Consider the following 17,905-nt stretch of genomic DNA (forward strand, 5'->3'; position numbering starts at 1 on the left):
CATTGAGAAAGTGAGGTGCTTGGCATAGAAAAGGCAAATAGTATCACCGAATACAATGGAACTATTTGATATCTACTCATCCTGTACACCAAAGAAGACGAAGATACCAGAATGGAAAAGCCTTATCATATTCTAAATGGAAACAAAGTACTTGCAATTACAGCTCTATTGATCTACAAACTTGAAAACTTTCGTTCTTCATGTTGCAAAGATAATAGATAGCATAAACATGGAATGCATCAAACACACATCGCAAGCATGATTGTAAGCATCTTGTACCGAAGATATTACCATCCTTTTGATCGTTATGAAGCATTGTGATATGATAAATATTGGGTATACCTGTAATATTACGAGCAACCAACCAAAAGATAGGCACAAGCAAAAAAATGTCAGGAAGGAAACAGACCTCAGTGGCGCATGGGCTAAATGACACCTGTGTTATCTGAAAGAAGGCCTGGAGCCAGAAGAAGCCCTTGGAAAGGCACAGGATAGACCTAAGTTATGATTATCAGAGCTAAGAATGTGCGCAGCAGCGGAGATCAGCCGCCATAAGGGGAAAGCTATCAAAAAACCCAAACTCGAGTTTAGGAAGAGGGAAATCTTGGGTGGGTGATAGATAAAGGCAGAAATAAGCCGGCCCGCCATTAGCTATACAAGGACATAAATCGGTATCAAACCGGTTGCGCGGTTAAGGACATTCGACCCCCTGGGCCTAGGCCTGGGCTTTTAAGGGTTAAAGCGGGCAACGACAGGGAGGAAAGTGTGATGTCGGAGGAGAAGGGTGAAACAATAGTGGAATAAAACTCCAAACACCAACGGTGCCAATATCTAACTGCATCTGCAGTGATTGCAAGTGTCGTCTCCGAAGACAACATTGGAAAAGTTCTAGCTAAAAACCGTGATTGTACCGGAGACAGATCCGTGGTGTGCAAGAAGGAAATATGCAGGTAGTTTGGAAATGCTCTGACGAAAAACCAAGAACTTGCATCATTCTTAAACGTAATTTTAAACATATATATCTCTTAGAGTTCCTGGGATCCTTGCGGCTGTTAAAGTTTCACTGGAAACCAGGGGGAGAACTTGTGAGGCAGTAGTGGCAGCAGGCTACTTCCCAGGAGACGACATCCGAGTCAAGAGGTATAGGAAGATCTCTAGGAAATGCTCTGATGAATAGGCTCATAAAGAATACTAGGGAGTACAAAATAATCAGATTCGACATTGAGGGCAACTCCGAAATGAAAATAATAATGACGAGTCCCAGAAACACGGTCTAAGACTCCTATTCACGGCACCTAAGCAACAATATGGCTCATCTACAAAGTAATTATACGCCATAGGCGGATGTGCCTCCTCTAAACTCGAAAGAAACTACTGGGGGCGAAACATTGCTATTTTGACCGACAGCCATAAGTCCAACCGGATGAACTTGAAACTCGTACTGTAATACCTTGAGAGACTGAAAACGCTCGGCTCGCACAATAAAGGCTCATGGTATCTCCCCAAACGCCCAAAGAATTAAAGTCACGAAAATGATCTTCCTAATTACGGTGGGAATACTTACTGGCCAATACCAGAATGTTTTAGAATTAAGTCTTATATTATCACTTTCACAAATGCTAAATTGTTTACTTCTAGTTGGGATTAAGGGGTGTTTACGGGTAAATGTCTAACATATGGTAATATGCTATTATTAATATTATTTGAGCAGCTATTGTATTGGGATGTATTTTGACGCCTAGGCTTTGGGTAGCTGATTAGCTGGTAGCTTATTGTGATATTTTGCAGATTTTTCGGGTACATAGATTCTGAGCAAGTTTCACTTTTTGTAGCACAAATTTTGAATTTTCACTAACCTGTTTTTGACCCAACATCAGAAATAATTTTATTTTCGAAAAGTACTAATTTAGCCCTCTCATTTAATATCGTTACATTCTGCGAAAATAATGTTTAAACTTCCTTTTACATATATGGAAATTCACGTTAAATCCAATATAAAATGACGCTACTCGCTGTCTGGGAAGCGATTAATAGATCACATATTCTCACTAAATTTCGTGACGGTGGTTCCCGCCATTGCAGAGTAAAACAAAACCTTATTAAAATCGGTTTACTGTCTGTCTGCCTGTCCGTCTGTCTGTCTGTCACACGCATTTTCCTTGGAAACCGTTGTAACGATTGACAACAAGGTTGGTGAAAAGATGGGAACTGCGAACGCTCACGTATACATCAAATTACATCATTCTAGGTCGAATTTAACGGGGGGAGGGGTCTTCAGATATGCGAAACGTGGGGTATCCCATGAAAGGTCTCGATTAGCACTCACCAATTCTAGTCTTAGTTTTGGCATCTGTTGGAAAAGTGGGCAGTGCGAAGGGGCGAAAGTGATGATTTCTTTCACGGACCCTTCCTCAGAAACTACCCAACCAAAAAAACTGAAAAAAAAATCAGGAGCCGCCACTCCGAAATACCTTACATAACGATATCTGTTCAAATAAAGTTAATAATAGTAGTTATAATTTTCAACAATTGGCTTCAAAAACCTCTTTAGGTCCATCTTAGCAACACGAAATTTTGCAACAATATAGGCTATGCCATAAAGCATACTATTGCTAAGCTGGAAGCCTCCAGCTTCCGGTTTCTCGACCTATAGTGGGTTATTCACCATTGATTTAGGAGATTAGATTTGAAGTCTAAACTAAACTTTTTTCCAAGTTTAATCGCCCTTTGCTATTACTTAGACAGCAGCTTCTCTACGTATCCCGACATTTTTACTTTTTTGTTTGTATCTCATTGTCGAGGTGAAATTAGTTGCTGATAGCAACTCCAAATGTGAAGAAAACTCTCACCTGGCAGCTCTTTAGAATTCAGAGCAGCAGTACTGAATTTGTTTCTTTATGGGTTCTAAGAAAGCTATCACATCACGGATACTCGTATCCGCCATAATTTTTGAAAATTTCCCACATATTAATCTTCTCATCACTATCTTCACAAATGTTCCCTTACCGCCCCAAAAGTTTATTTGTTGCATTTATAGTTAAGGTTTCATTTGATCATTAACCTTTAAGTATCGACGGGCGGTCTGAAAGACCCCGGCAGGCACTTTACTTGCTTGTTTACCCCTTTTTCCACACAACACCGAATCCTGCTTTTACGTAGTTGCGAGAAGAGTGCCCACATTGACGTCGAAGCAGGAGGTGGTGTCATCGCGAGAGCATTTGGTGAGTAATTACGATTTGAAATTCAGATGCGGCCATTGGTACTTACGTAAGCTTTTTGTTATAGTAAACTGTTATTGTTACAGAAGTTGTGAACTATGGATATACCAGATATTTCAGGTAGTGAAAAAAATACTTCTGCCTCAGATTTACAGCATTCAAAGAGATGCCGGATAGGTGCAAATGAATCAAATCCAAATTTCACAGGAGTGATTGAGAGCTGGCTTGTGGATGAAGATTCCAGCGGTTCCGATGTCGACGACGTTGGTAAAGATTTTTGTACGGAGTACAGTGAGCATGATACATATACTAGCACTGATATATCTGATACCGAAGAAACTCAACACAGACACCTGGATGGGCTACATCGCCATCAGATGAAGATGCTCCGCTTTCAAGGCTGGGTTATTTTAGAGGGAAGAATAAATATAAGTGGTGTGAGTCTCTACCAAACAGATCATCAGTTAGAACTCCAGGACACAATATTATTGCCCGAGTACCCACATCGAATGTAAACAATGATGGAAAGGATCCTTATTCTTTATGGAAACAATATATAAATGACGAAATGTTATCGGAGATTATGCTGAGAGAAGCTAGCTGAATATAGATGTAAATATATGAAGCAGGATCGACTAGAACTAAAATATATCGATATAATTGAGTTGTAAGCGTTTATTAGATTTTTGATGTAGATAGCTGTGCTCAAGCCTAACCACGAAGACGTGGATTTAATAGTTTCTACTGATGGCATCGAAGGAGATATGCGTAGTGTCTAAAAACAGATTTTTGTGTTTGCTTCACTCTTTTCGTTTTGACAATGCACTTGAGAGAGCAGAGAGAAAAAAAAACTAATAAATTGGCTGCGATATCGAATATTTTCAACAAACTCGTATTATACAAGTATTATTGTGTCAGAGGGTATTAATATAAGTCAATATGTTAGAGAGAGGGCGATCGTCTTTGATGTTATATATGCCAAACAAGCCCGCTAAGTATGGGCTAAAAGTAATATGCCTATGTGAGGTCGAAAACGGGTATTTTTACAATTGTTAGGTGTATTGTGGAAAAGGTTTAGATATAAAAACACTATCAGATGAAGAAAAAAAGCTTTTAGTTCCTAGGCAGGCTGTGATCCGTTGAGTAAACCATTACATGGCAGCTACAAAAATATAACGTCTGACAATTGGTTGACGCCAATTCAACCAATTGGTGTATTGAAACAGAGAGGATTAACCTTAAAAAAAATAAAAGGGAAATTAGTCCTGATAATGCGTGACCAGAAAAATCCCTATGAAAATTTTCTACTGTCTTTTGGATATAAGTTCAGTCAATTCTTATCTTTGTAATGACCGCGGCTGCGCGACGGGAGCGGAATCTCATTCGGCTCTTTCTTAATTAATTTGCTTAAATAATGCATTTAATAATATGCAATTACCCTAATGTTCGCCGCAGATTGCACATTATTGAAAGCATTCGGGCGAATTAATCTTGACAGAGGCGAATGATTTGCCGCATCCGCAAGCGCATGCGCATGTTGCCGCAACATTGACTAGACAGAGTTCAAGGCAATGTAGCGGCAAATGAAGCGGTGCTGGAAAAAAGGTGGGAGGACCGTTTTTTTTGTTTGGGAAGAAAGGAAGTGTGAGTTTGGTAGAAGTCGGAATCGTTTGAAAAGGGTGTGAAGTTTTTCGGGAGAAGAATAAAAGAATTCGACCAAGAAAACTGACACCACATCGTGCTAAATCATAACGCAAGTGTATTTTAAACGAAAGATTCCGAGAATAAGTTCAAATCGTTGACAAGAGTAACAAATGATAAATGCACAGTGATTTAAAGCAAAAAGGAGAGGCCTAAGACCAGGAAGGCTGTTTTTTGTTGTTGTGTTGGCGGGGACGTGAACGGCACGAACCCTTTGTCGTCTCTGTTCCGGACAAAGGAAGCCTTCGAGACTGCATCAGAAAACAGCAGAAGAAAGGAGAAGCGGCGGCTCCAGTGGAGGTGAAATTTTCGTGGAGGCTTTGGAAAGGACTTGGAAGGGAAAATACAGGGAAAGTGGGAACAAAAAAAAGAGACAATCCAACTACTTAATTAAAATTTATATTTTTAGAATTTTCAGATTATAGCAAGTCATACTGTAATGAAGTTCGTATTAACAACGATGTATCCTTCGAGCTCGGAGTGACGCCGAAGTAAGTTTTTTTTTTAAATTTTCTTTGTCTTTTTTCCCTTTTAGTTTTTTTTTATCTTTTTCCTTTACATTTCTTTAATTTAAGTTAATTTTTTTTCCTATTTTGTTTTCATTATATATTTATATATTTGTTTTTTTTTATCTTTAATACACTATGAATTGTAAATAAGTTTGGCATAATTTGAAGACTTCCTCCCTCTCTTTTCCTTCTTGCTCCCGCAGAACCTGTATTTAAGGGACATCCTCAAAAATGACAAACTGGCCTGAGGATGTCAAGGAAGGGTGGGAACCTCAGGGGCCGCGCGTCATTCAAGATCTGAGGCGGAAGAGGCAATAATTGGGACTGTGATCCGTCGTGGATCTTCCCCTCCTTGATCGCGGCACTCGGGTCCGGAGACTTACGGTTCCACGCGCGCGGTCGAGCCGTTTTTAGGATGATCGCTCTGATCATTCTAGCCACATAATACATTACATCATTTACGTGATGTACATTTGGGAAGACAAAATGATAGAGGGGCCTTTATAAAAAAATTAGCTCGACAGTTAGTATGTTTGTTAGTATAGCAAATGATTTTGTAATCTAAAGTTGTCCCGTGAATTTAGAATGGGTTTGGCAAGAATACTGAGTTCTGATAAGCAGGATACATCTGAAGATAACGCTGAAGAAGTCAACGTTCGAAAGACTTGTTTTTTATGCCATCCTAAAGTGAAAAGCAAATCGATGTATAGATGCTATTCGTGCAAAAAACACGTTTGTTTACAGTGCGCGAAACAAGTGTGCCCTGACTGTGTTTAGAATTTAAGGTGTCGTCCGTCTTAGGACGTTCTTTTTATTAGAAGGTTTATGTATCTAATATATTCTTCAATAAAAGTTATATTAGTCTTTAATAAAAAATACTAATTTTCTAAGAAAAGTATTCTTTGTGTTGCTTTTTTATATGTATTAGTAGGAGTTTTGTAGTATTGTATTTAAAAATTTAATAAAGTTGATTTTATTTCTATACTTCATTTTTCTTAAAACCCATTCTTATTCATTATACATCAAAGAGATATATTTAAATCATCACTTTCTTTATAAAACACTACATACATTTTTCTCAGGCCTCACGAGGGTACTAACGTATCAAAAAATTCAGGTCGGAACTTAAGGTTAAGGCTGCAGTTGCCAGTAAGTTGAAATCCGACTGCGCTAGAACAACGTGCCGTCAATGATGAGGTAGTGGAGTTGCGAAAATTTATAAAACCCTCATCGGCCACCAAGACGATGTTTGCCTATTGCATACCGGTAGCGTGTTATTAGAGTCTATGTGTACTGGCATTCAAATCACTCATCACGATTTCAATGGAACCCTCAGGAATTCTCTTCTGACTTACAAACAGTTTCTTAAAGAAAACATCCTCCTCTTCTTTATTGAAAATATCCGTTGGTTCATAGCATTGTACTATTGGGGCAATCCTCATTCTGGACAATACTCAGTTTGACACCGATATATATCATGGGGTGTCATGCAGAATATACCTGATAAATGGGTCCACCACCGAAGCAAGTTGGCTTTGAGCGAATTCTCCACCCTCAACTAACATGGAGTTGTCACTGTCTCAGCAGAGGTGACTATTTCACGGCTCAACCGTGAAAATTATTAGTCCGAGTGAGGTTAACTTCACCTAGACCATGAGATGCCTAGGAGTTCTATGTTCATTCAGACTGTAGTGACCCTTCCTTAATTTTCTTTCAAATGGGCTTAGGGCTGTCTATGGCTATGGTTATGAACTGATTTAAAACTTTCACAACTTTTTCATAAAAATTGTGTTTGATATCACTGTAGATAATAGTCTCATGCAATGTCTTCTTACCTTTCTGAATGCTTTCCTAAAATTGTCCGAGAGGAAGGCGTAGAGAATTGGATTAATACAGGAATTCATATACGCTAAAACATGTGAAACGATTTGAATTAAAACATTCACATGTGATGTTTCATATAAGTCCAACGCTTTCAAAACGAGGATAACCTGGAAATAGGAGAAATGATAGTATGTTATTAATCGTTCGAAAATATTCAAAGGAGTTAACAATGAGTAGAATGAGTAAAATGTATATGCATTTAGCATATCAGACTATTCACTTTAGTGTGGTATTGATATAATATTTAGTGCTTTGGGTTGCAGTACATTTACACCTACCTATACCTTTGAGGTACTGCAACTTCGTAGGTAATAGTATGATGTAAACTTAAGGGGATTTCGACTCAATTTCCCGAAAAATATAATAATATACAATTATTAACTTAATTTGAGCAGATATCGATATGGTAGTATTTTAAGGCCTGGACACCGGACAGAGGCGTCATGATTTTTTTTCAGATTTTTCGGTTGAGTAGTTTCTAAGAACGAGTCCGTTAAAGAAATCGTCACTTTCGACCCCCGCACTCCCCGCCTTTCCATCAAATGCCAAAATTAAGACTGACATCGAAAAATGCAAATCAAGACTGTTTGGGAGTCTTATATTAGGGCACAGGTCGCCCCAAGTCCAGCCTGGTATTTAACTAGACGCGCTTACTTCTTGGAAGCGACGGTCTCCTCGCCCTTTGCCCCTCGCTGTCGAGTAAAGCTGTGGAAAGATTGGGAAGTTAGGGTCTAACCAATTGTTTTTTGGAGTTCCGCAGTCACAATAAAGGAAAACACTCTTCTTTACTATAACTAACACTTTATTAATCGTTTAATTTGCACTACACTAATTTCCTTATATTATAAAAATTTCCTAAATGTCCTTGATACTCGACCGCTCGGGCTCTTACTAAATGCCCGTACTAGACACGAACGTTAGTTTTAATTTTGACTACTGCTTACTAAACACGACCGCTAGTTTAATTTCGATTACTCCTTGTGAGGAGTTCCTCCAGTTGGGAGGGGTTGGGCGGAATCGCGAAGGTTCAAGCAGAAGAACATCCCATTGCTAAGAAGGCAAAGACCTTATGTGGTCGGAAAAAACCGCATAAGGAAATTTCCCTTGCCGCAAAGGCACAAGGGGGAAAAATAAAGCGTTTTCCATGCTACATTTGTATGGAAGATCATCTGGTGTTAAAATGTCCACGGTTGTGGTATTGACGAATTGATATGTGATGATGACGTCATGCAGGTTGTAGAGTGCACGAAATTCACAAAAAAATGTGAAGTTTCACCCCCCATAACTTTGTTAATAATAGTTGGATTTTCTTCAAGTTTGACCAAACTGTGCACTATGTTCTTCATTATACGCATGCCAAATTTTGTACTACTGGGATGAACATAAGGGGGGGGGGGGGTGCCGGGTAAATTTCTAAAATGTGGAAATATACTATTATTAACTTTATTTGTGCAGATATCGGAACCGGATATATTTTGAGGCCTAGATTTCGTAGAGATGCACCACTGTGATCTTTTTCAGATTTTTCGGTTGGATAGGTTCTGAGAACGAGACCTGTTACACTTTTTGGGGGTCATATTTTCAGCCCTCACTCCCCTATGTTTCACCCAACATCAAATATTGAACCAGTTTCGAAAAGTACTAATCGAGACCTTTCATTTGATACCCCACATGGCTACATTCTGTAAAAAAAAAATTTGCACCCTCCATTTACATGTACGGGGAGCCCCCCCCTTAAACTTAACACAAGATGGCGCCACTTACTGCATGTAAAGGGAACACCAGATTACATACTTTCATCAATTTTCGTGATAATTGGTCCAGCCGTTTCTGAATAAATCGGGTGTGACAGACAGACAGACAGACAGACAGACGGACAGACAGACACCGTCTCGATTCTAATAAGGTTTTGTTTCACACAAAACCTTAAAAAGGTACGGAATGTCAAAGGCGTAAGTTTTTGAAATGCGAGCTTTGTCATGGGCAGCATGAAACAGTATTGCATGGCGGGAAAGACCAATCGGGCGAGTCATGCATGCAAGGGAGTATTTCTCATCACGCGGAAAACTCTACAAAGCTTGCCCATTCCGAAACTGTCTTACCCACAGCTGTAATAAAGAGAAAGGCAAAGGATAGAAGTATAATTTCAGTTCGGTGCTTGGTGGACCAAGGTAGCCAGAGCAGCTATATCACTGAGGAGTTAGTTCAAAGGCTGCGACTAACTAAGAAGAGAACCAATGTGGAAGTATCCGGAGTGGGAGGAGTATTCGCAGGAAGAGTGTCCTCAATTGTCGGGTTGACTCTTAGTTTAGAGGATGGTTCAAACATGGAAACGAAGGCGCTGGTAGTCAGGCGAGTTACCAATTACTTCATTGTTCCCAGGGAGGAGGCTGGCAGATCCGGTTACAGATCACGCTTCGCATGTTCCGGTTTTTCTAGGTTCTAATGTCCTTCCTCAATTATTTTTGGAAGGAGTGGAAGTTCTGGAAGGATTTTTAGCTCAAAATACTCGACTTGGATGGGTAGTACCTGGTTCTGCAGCACGGCCTGCTTCTAAAGTTACGGCCTACCTAAGGTATTTTTGGGACATGCCCATTGACAAAAATGAGAAGGTTGAATTGGATGAGGAGCGAAGTGAACATCTATTCCAATCACAGCACTATCGAACTGAAGACGGTCGGTATGTTGTACCAACCCCGTGGCGTCAGGAGGATATTAAGTTGGGAAACTCGTTTAGCAAGGCAGTTCAGTATTTTCTCGGCTAGGAGAAACGGTGGTTAAAGAACGCCGAACTCAAAACGAAATCGGACGAGTTCATGTCAGAATATCGGGACTTGGGCCATATGAAAGAGGTCCCTACTGAACTCCGAGGTGATACTAGTGGAGACGTTTATTACATACTACATACCTGAGTGTGATTCGCAAGGATGCCACCACATCGAAGCTCAGGAATGTTTTTAACGCTTCCAGTCCGACGTCGAATGGCGTTAGTCTTCATCAAACAATTCTTCCTCGCCCAAAGTTGCAAACCCACATCTTTGACATTGCTACCCGTAGTCGGAAATTTCAGTTTGTTTTCTCCAGTGATATTACTAAAATGTATCGCCAGATTTTGCTAAGACCAGAGGACCAGTTAAGACTGAGAATCTTATGGAGATCTAACCCGAAGGAACCTATTCAGGAGTATTCTGAAAACAGTGACCTATGGGATCGATTGCGCTCCCTGGCAGGCGATTAGGACACTTCGTCAGGTTGCCGAGGACAACACGCCCGATAAGGAGACGAAATGGGTAGTAAAAAACGAACATTTGATACCCAACGTGAATATGTTCGGCGAGAAAAAAATTGTACAACCCTTTCTTTTGCATGTTTGGGGCCCTCACTCCCCTTAATCTTAACGTCGAAAAATGTTACTAGCTGCATTTTGAAACTTTTCTGCATGATCATTATATTACTAAACCATTTTCAGTTATTTTTTTTATTGAAAATATTACATCGTTTGTAACATTGAAATGGCCGTTAAAACACATGTATTTATCTTTTTATATTTCAAGGTGACGAACGAATGGATCATCTGAACCAAATGTCGATGGGTTTAATTACATAATAGTGAAAGCTAGTGCTCGATCGAAAATGGTGGACCATCAAAATTAATGGTTCGATTTTTCAGTAAAAAACGGTGATTTTTTATCTGTAGAAAGTAATTCGAAGCCATTCTTGCTCGAATAATCAAATGAAAGCAAACTACATATTTATTATAATAATAACAAAAAATTGGAATTTTGTAAGAAAATCTCTAACGTGGAACTTTCGTCTGATGATTCGTTTCTGTTCTATCTTTTATAAAAAAATCCTATTCGCTGTCGATTCGGTACATTCGCCATTGCTGTTTGTAAATAAACGGTTGGATTATTTCTTCACAATCAGGCTCTTTTATTGTAGCATTATTATCATCATTATTATTCTCACTGTCGTCCGCATTTCATGCAATTTGGCGAAGTTATTCTAGAATTCGACACTCATCAAGAATATCACCTATAAAGGCATCGCTATCAATCTAGACATAGCCTAGTAGCTGAGAATCATCGACATTAAATCTGCGTCCTCATAGAGTGCCAAATTTCTTCAGATTTAATCTCACTGCTTTCTATCAGCAGTGACAAATTGTCATTGCCATCCCACTCAAATTTCGAATTTCGAAACTTTTAATACAATTTTTGTTTAGAATTGAAGGGAGCCCTAAGTCAATTGGAAAGGAACTTTCTCCCACTTTTTGATCCATAGGTCCTTTTTTGGATAAACACCCAAAGTTAAAATACAGACGACGACGGATTCGTCCAGGGCAGAGACGACTCATCAGAGCTACCTCATCTCTGCTGTTCCCAGGGTAGAAGTGAGCATCTGATGAGTTGGCTATCTTTTAGAAGAAACGGCACTCGTTTGTGGTCTTTAAGAGGTTAACCTCGCAACTTCGAAAAATATAGATTTTGTTGATTACATTTTTTGAAGTGAATACGTTCTTAAAATTGCAAGTCTGAGATATGATAATTGAAAGAAAAGAATCCGTGCACGACCCGAAGTTAAAACTAAACGGTTTTTTTTATAAACGACATGTTTGAAGCCAGTGATCAAAATTACTCGAAAGCTACTGAACCGATCTTTTTGAAACTTTGCAGCTTTTTCAATACATATGTAAGAATGTAGTGTCTAATTCTTCGATGTTTTACGGTAAAAAGTGGCCGTTTTATAGCCTAAAAACGACAGTTTATAAGGTTTTATGTGAAATAGAACCTTGCTAGAATCGATTTAATGTCTGTCTCTCCGTATGTCTCTCTGCCTGCTATCTGTCCCACCCAATTTACTCAGAAAGGGTTGAACCAATTGTCACGAAATTTGGTGAGAGCGTGTGGTCTCTCAATCTCTTTACATACAATGGGTTATATCATTTTAAGGGGGGCGGACTGCTCATGCGAAAATGCGTTATTGAATTTATTTTCAGCAAGAAATGGTCATGGGGAATATCGGATGAAAGGGCTTAATTAGTATTTTCCAAAACTGAGACTGTTTTTGACACTGGGTGAAACATAGAGGAGAGAAGGCACAAAACGTTTGCTTCAAAAAGTATAACAGGCCTCGGTCTAAGAACCTATCAAGCCCAAAAAAACGCACAATGGTGCATTCATATGAAATCTACATCTCAAAATAAATTCCGTTCCAATATTTACATAAATAAAAATAAATTCCGTTCCGATATTTACACAAATATCTCCATATTTTAGAAATTTACTAGAAATCCGCCCATCTGCATAGGAAATTTCTCATACTAGATGAACACATTGTACCTAAAGCGTCCAGCTTCCTGTATTCCGACTTGTTCCGATGAAAAATCGCACCGTTAACTTTGACTATCCGTCATTTGGTTAAAAATACAAATTTTTGAAATCCTTTAATAAAACACTGTTTTTGCTGTTATCAAACTAAGTCCATCGACATTTTCTGGTTTAGATGATTCGGTTCGCCACAATTTCGATCACCCCAAAACATAAAAATGAAAATACATTTTTTTGACGGCCATTTATAACTAAAGCGTTTAATATTTTCCAACAAGATAATATAATTATCGTCCAAAATATTTTCCTTGTTTCCCTCAAAGAAATTCCAGAAAATGACCTACAATTTTCTCAGAACACATGGGATTAATCCCTTAAAACAATTTGTAATGATGGCAGGTGTGACATTATTATATATTAATTTTTTATATTTTAATTAAAAATTAATTTATTTTTAAAACGAAATCAACGCAAGATTTCATGAAAACTTTTGAAAATTTAAGTGATAAGCGGTGTTAGGATATCCTCCATTTCTACACTCGCATTGAAAACAATTTTCGCTGTCAAAAAATGTTTTTCGATATCATGGCCAATGCGATTTTTTTTGCGTATGTTTGACACGCAAGTTGCTCGCTCCGCCACAGCATCTTGAGCACGGACTAAAATCTTTTTGATTCTTCAAAAGTTCCAGAACTTCCTTTAAACTATGTTTCTGGTAGTGCACTTTGAATGATTCCCATGTTCCTTGGTCCCTTGATTACGCATCACCTTCTTGCCCTCCTATCAACCACCTTCTAGAAATATCGCCGGGAATATGTTACATGATGGCCTGTTTATCATATAATTGACGGGCCGATAATTTAACCATTGAAAGCAATAAGAGTTGCTACTGGTCCGTATTATTGAAGTTTTCAGCTTGTCTTATCTCGCCATGTTGGCTCCCATCAACAAAGTTAGCCTTTCTTTACTTTACTTTCAGTCGAAGCATGTACGACCTTTTAGCATTAAAGTGTCATTCGGTAAGCACTTGTAGAAAATAGTATTTTTGTTTATACCTTCAAAGATCGAACTTTAGCCTTTAAGCCAGTCGCCCGTCCCTTCTTGATTGCTGCACTTCCTGCTGGTGTAATTATTTCATAGATCTCCTGTACATTTTAGAATCAGCTGGCCAAAATAAAGACACTTTATACTCAAACTTTGTAAAACAAGGCCCTTAAGGAAAAAAATTGGGCCTGGGGAGCAAATCATCATCACCAACGGCGCAACAGCCGGTATCCGGTCTAGGCCGCCGCGCCGAAGTTCAATAATTCAATATCCCTAAAAGCTGTCTGGCGTGCTGACCAACGCCATCGCTCCATCTCAGGCAAGGTTTGCCTCTTCTTTTTTTTCAACCATATATATTGCCCCTATAAACTTATCGGGCTGGATCATTCTCATTCATACGGATTGAGTGACCCACCCACCGCAACCTGTTGAGCCGCATTTTATCCACAACTTGACGGTCGTGGTATGGTTCATAGATTTCGCCGTTACGTAAGCATCCTCATGTAGGGCGCCAAAAATTCTTCGGAAAATTCTTCTCTTGAACACGGTCAAGAGTTCGCGTTTTTTTTTGCTAAGAACCCAAGTCTCCGAGGAACACATAAGGACTGGCAAGATAATAGTCTTGTACATTAAGAGCTTTGACCCTACGAGCGGGACAGTTTTTCTGAGCTGAAATAGGCTCTGTTGGCAGCCAACAACCGTGCGTGGATTTCATCGTCATAGCTTTTATCGGTTGTGATTTTCGACCCCAGATAGGAGAAATTTTCAACTCTCTCAAAGCTGTAGTCTCCTATCTTTATTGTTTTCGTTTGACCAGTGCGATTCGATGTTGTTCGTTCTTTGCTTTTTGGCGTTGATGTTGCCACCATGTATTTCGTCCTGCCTTCTTTTATGTGCAGCCCGAGATCTCATGCCGCCTGTTCGATCTGGACGATGGTAGACTGCATATTTGGGGTTGTTCTTCCGATAATGTCGACATCGTCACCGTAGACCAGTAGTTGGGTAGACTTGAAGAAGATGATGCCTCTCACATTTACATCGACATCGCGAATCACTTTATCCAGGGCCAAGTTAAAGAGGACGCATGATAGGGCATTGAGAGTGAGAGGTTAGCCTAATTAGTCTTATTAATTTCGTTTGGAATACCGAATTCTCTCATGGCCATGTACAGTTTTACTCTGGCTATCCTCTCATAGGCGGCTTTAAAATCGATGAAAAGATGGTCAAATTGATGTCCATATTCCAACAGCTTTTCCATCGCTTGCCGCAGAGAGAAAATCTGATCTGTTGCTAATTTGTCTGCAGTGAAGCCTCTTTGGTATCGGCCAGTGATGTTCTGTGCTTATGGGGCTATTTGGCCTAGTAAGATAACGGAAAATATCTTATAGATGGTACTAAGCAACGTGATGCCTCTATAATTGCTGCATTGTGTGATATCCCCCTTTTTATGTATGAGACAGATAATGCCTGATTGCCAGTCGGTAAGCATTGATTCGCTGCCCCATACTTTGAGCATCAGATGATGGACCGCTTGGTGTAATTCATCGCATCCGTATTTAACCAATTCGGTTGCAATTCCATCGGCTCATGGCGACTTATGGTTTTTAAGCTGGTGAATTGCACGGGGTGTTTCTTCTATGCTTGGTGGTGGTAGCATTTGTCGGTCGTTTTCGGTTGGCGAGACCTCCAACTCGCCGATGTTTTGGTTGTTAAGTAGGTCATCAAAATAGTCAGTCCATCGCTCCAATATGCCCATTCTGTCGGAAATCGATTTTCTCTCTTTGTCTCGGCAGGATGAGCATCGAAGTGTATAGGGCTTCATAATGCTGACTTTTTGGTGAAACTTCCGCGCTGGGTGCGGTTGCTCTCCGTATTTTTCTAGTTTACAGACTTGTTGGTTCTCCCAGGCTTCCTTTTTCCGCCACTCTGCTCGACAAAGTCTGTGATAAGTCTTTGCACGTGCTCGCGTGCTTTGAGAATGCAATATTACTCGATATGCAGCATTCTTCTGTTCCATTGCTAGTTAACATTCATCGTTAAAGCAGCCGTTCCAACTTTTCATGTGGCTGGGACTTGGGACAGGCTTCGAGGTCCGCTCAAATGCCTTGTAGAGGATATCCTTCTTCGACTTTGCAGTCTCCTCTGTAGGGGCGTGAACATTTATGAGGCTTATATTTGTAAATTTGCCTCCGAAACGCAGAGTGCATAACCGTTCGCTTATATTTTCAAAGCCGATAACCACGGGTTTCATTTTTTGGCTGACTAAGAATCCTACTCCGAGCATATGGTTTACTGGATGGCCGCTACAATATATGGTGTAGCGGTTCTTCTCCAGGAAACCGGTCCTTGTCCAGCGCATTTCTTGCAACGCTGTTACATCAGCCATATATTGGGACAGGGTATCGGCTAGTTGCTCAGCAGCATTTGATCTGCACAGGGAGCGCACGTTTCATGAGAAAATGCGCAAATCGTTATTCCGTTGTCATTACCGGGTTCATCCTTTTGAAATCCTTCCTCACCGAGGCTACTTCTGTGACTTTGTAACTTTGGTTTTCCATCTAGGCTTGTCAGCCCTACCCAACTAACTTGGAGGATTAGTTGGCACATTTTGCCCCGTTTTTAGGTGCGGGAAACTCGCCTTCATCCTTCTCCGTCTGCAGTTTGTCATAAAGAAAGAACTCCCAGCGATCACCACGTAGAAGTGTAGATAGGGTTTGATAGTAGAGCTGTTGGTGTTAGTTCAGCAGGCATTTCCCAGATTGTATGCTCCATCGTGGGTACCAGTCCACTTTTCGCCCTGGGACCTATACTACCCTTTGACCACCAGGGAGGAACAAATCATGCATACAAACTGAATTCGAGGCGAAAATAGTGCGTGCCCCACTATTATCCCCTTTTTCATTGAAATGTTTGAGCCCCACGTTGATATACACTTACATACATGGAAATAGGAAGATTTCCACGGTGGAATGAAATTTTAATTTCAACTTAAAGGAATTATAATGTATGAAATATTTCCCCAGAGGCAATAGAATATGGTTTGAGTAAGAGCAGTTTTCGATTTAAGCAATTCGATTCAGAGGTTGAATTTTAGGAAATGGGGAATGGGGGGGGGAATGCCAAAAAGTTCTAGTTAGAGAATAATTCAACTTAAAGAGGTTGGATTGTTCGTAATCCACATACACATCCGTTTGCCTAATCTTCTTCCAGGTCAGACTGATAGCGGAACCGTTTTTATTCGATCGCCGGCCGTAGGTTAACTGCAGACTCCTTCCTTCATAGCTGACAGGACGGGCGGAGCTTGTCTAATTTATTCAGCAAATATAAAATAAAAATTCGTTCATCAAAATCGATATTTGCCCCTTCGAAGTAGTCGACTACAACTATAATACAATCTTCTGAACATTTTTTATACTCAACGCTTGCTATGACCATCCTCTATTTTTCCAACAGCTGCTCTTGACCACCGATTGAGCAGAAAGAAGTCAGAGGGTGCTTTGCAAGTTTGATAAAATATTCCTAGAAAATGATGGCAATCTTGAAAATCTACGAAAAGTTTGCCAACAAATCTTTTCGTCTCTGGCGAATCGTTTCACACCAACATGTCATAAGATCCAAATAATACTTATTGTTCACTGTCTGAACTTGGCTTAATCAATGCACAAGCATCGTCTTTTTTTCCTACCACGTTTCCTTTCCAGTAATAACTCGCGGAACGAATGTAGGATCGAATTCAGTCACGGACATCATGTTGCAAAAATTTGATACAACTCGTTCAAGCAAATTCAGTTTCATTTTTAGAATTATAAAAAATCAATCTTGGTTTACGGTTTCCCTAATTCTGGCTGAATTGTCCAAAGTTTCAAATCCCCCGGAAACAGATACATGTGTTTGAGTTCTAAGGCGAATCACAAATCGGTTATCCTCGGACAGTAATTTCTCTTGTATGGCATAGTCAGCAATGAAGCTGTCGTTTTTCCTAATTGTGTGGCTTATCCACTACCTTCGGATCGCTTTCTGATCCATAGGTCTCTGACCCAAGCGCCAACGAAGTTTATCAGTTGACATTGCCTCAAGTTGGAGAGATCGACAACATGAGTAAAGTAGAGGAAATACTGCCACGGTACGCAGTGTTTGAGGAATGCTTGCACGTCCCCTAGCGAAGGCAGCATGAAAGACGCCATAGATAGCGAAGAACACAGTTTCGAACTTCAAATTT

General features: G+C 39.9%; 1 protein-coding gene across 3 annotated transcripts in view; it reads right to left on the bottom strand.

Annotated features, from left to right (window-relative positions):
* Positions 1-17,905, bottom strand: part of LOC119653576 (allatostatin-A receptor) — a 779,896-nt gene that overhangs the window by 12,744 nt on the left and 749,247 nt on the right. For all 3 annotated transcript variants that reach the window (XM_038058319.1, XM_038058317.1, XM_038058318.1), the window contains one exon: positions 7,264-7,419. In XM_038058319.1, coding sequence (XP_037914247.1) covers positions 7,264-7,419 — 156 coding nt within the window. The remainder of the gene's footprint in view (positions 1-7,263; positions 7,420-17,905) is intronic.

The sequence above is a fragment of the Hermetia illucens genome, chromosome 4, assembly GCF_905115235.1.
Source record: "Hermetia illucens chromosome 4, iHerIll2.2.curated.20191125, whole genome shotgun sequence".
In the NCBI taxonomy this organism is placed as follows: Eukaryota; Metazoa; Arthropoda; class Insecta; order Diptera; family Stratiomyidae; genus Hermetia; species Hermetia illucens.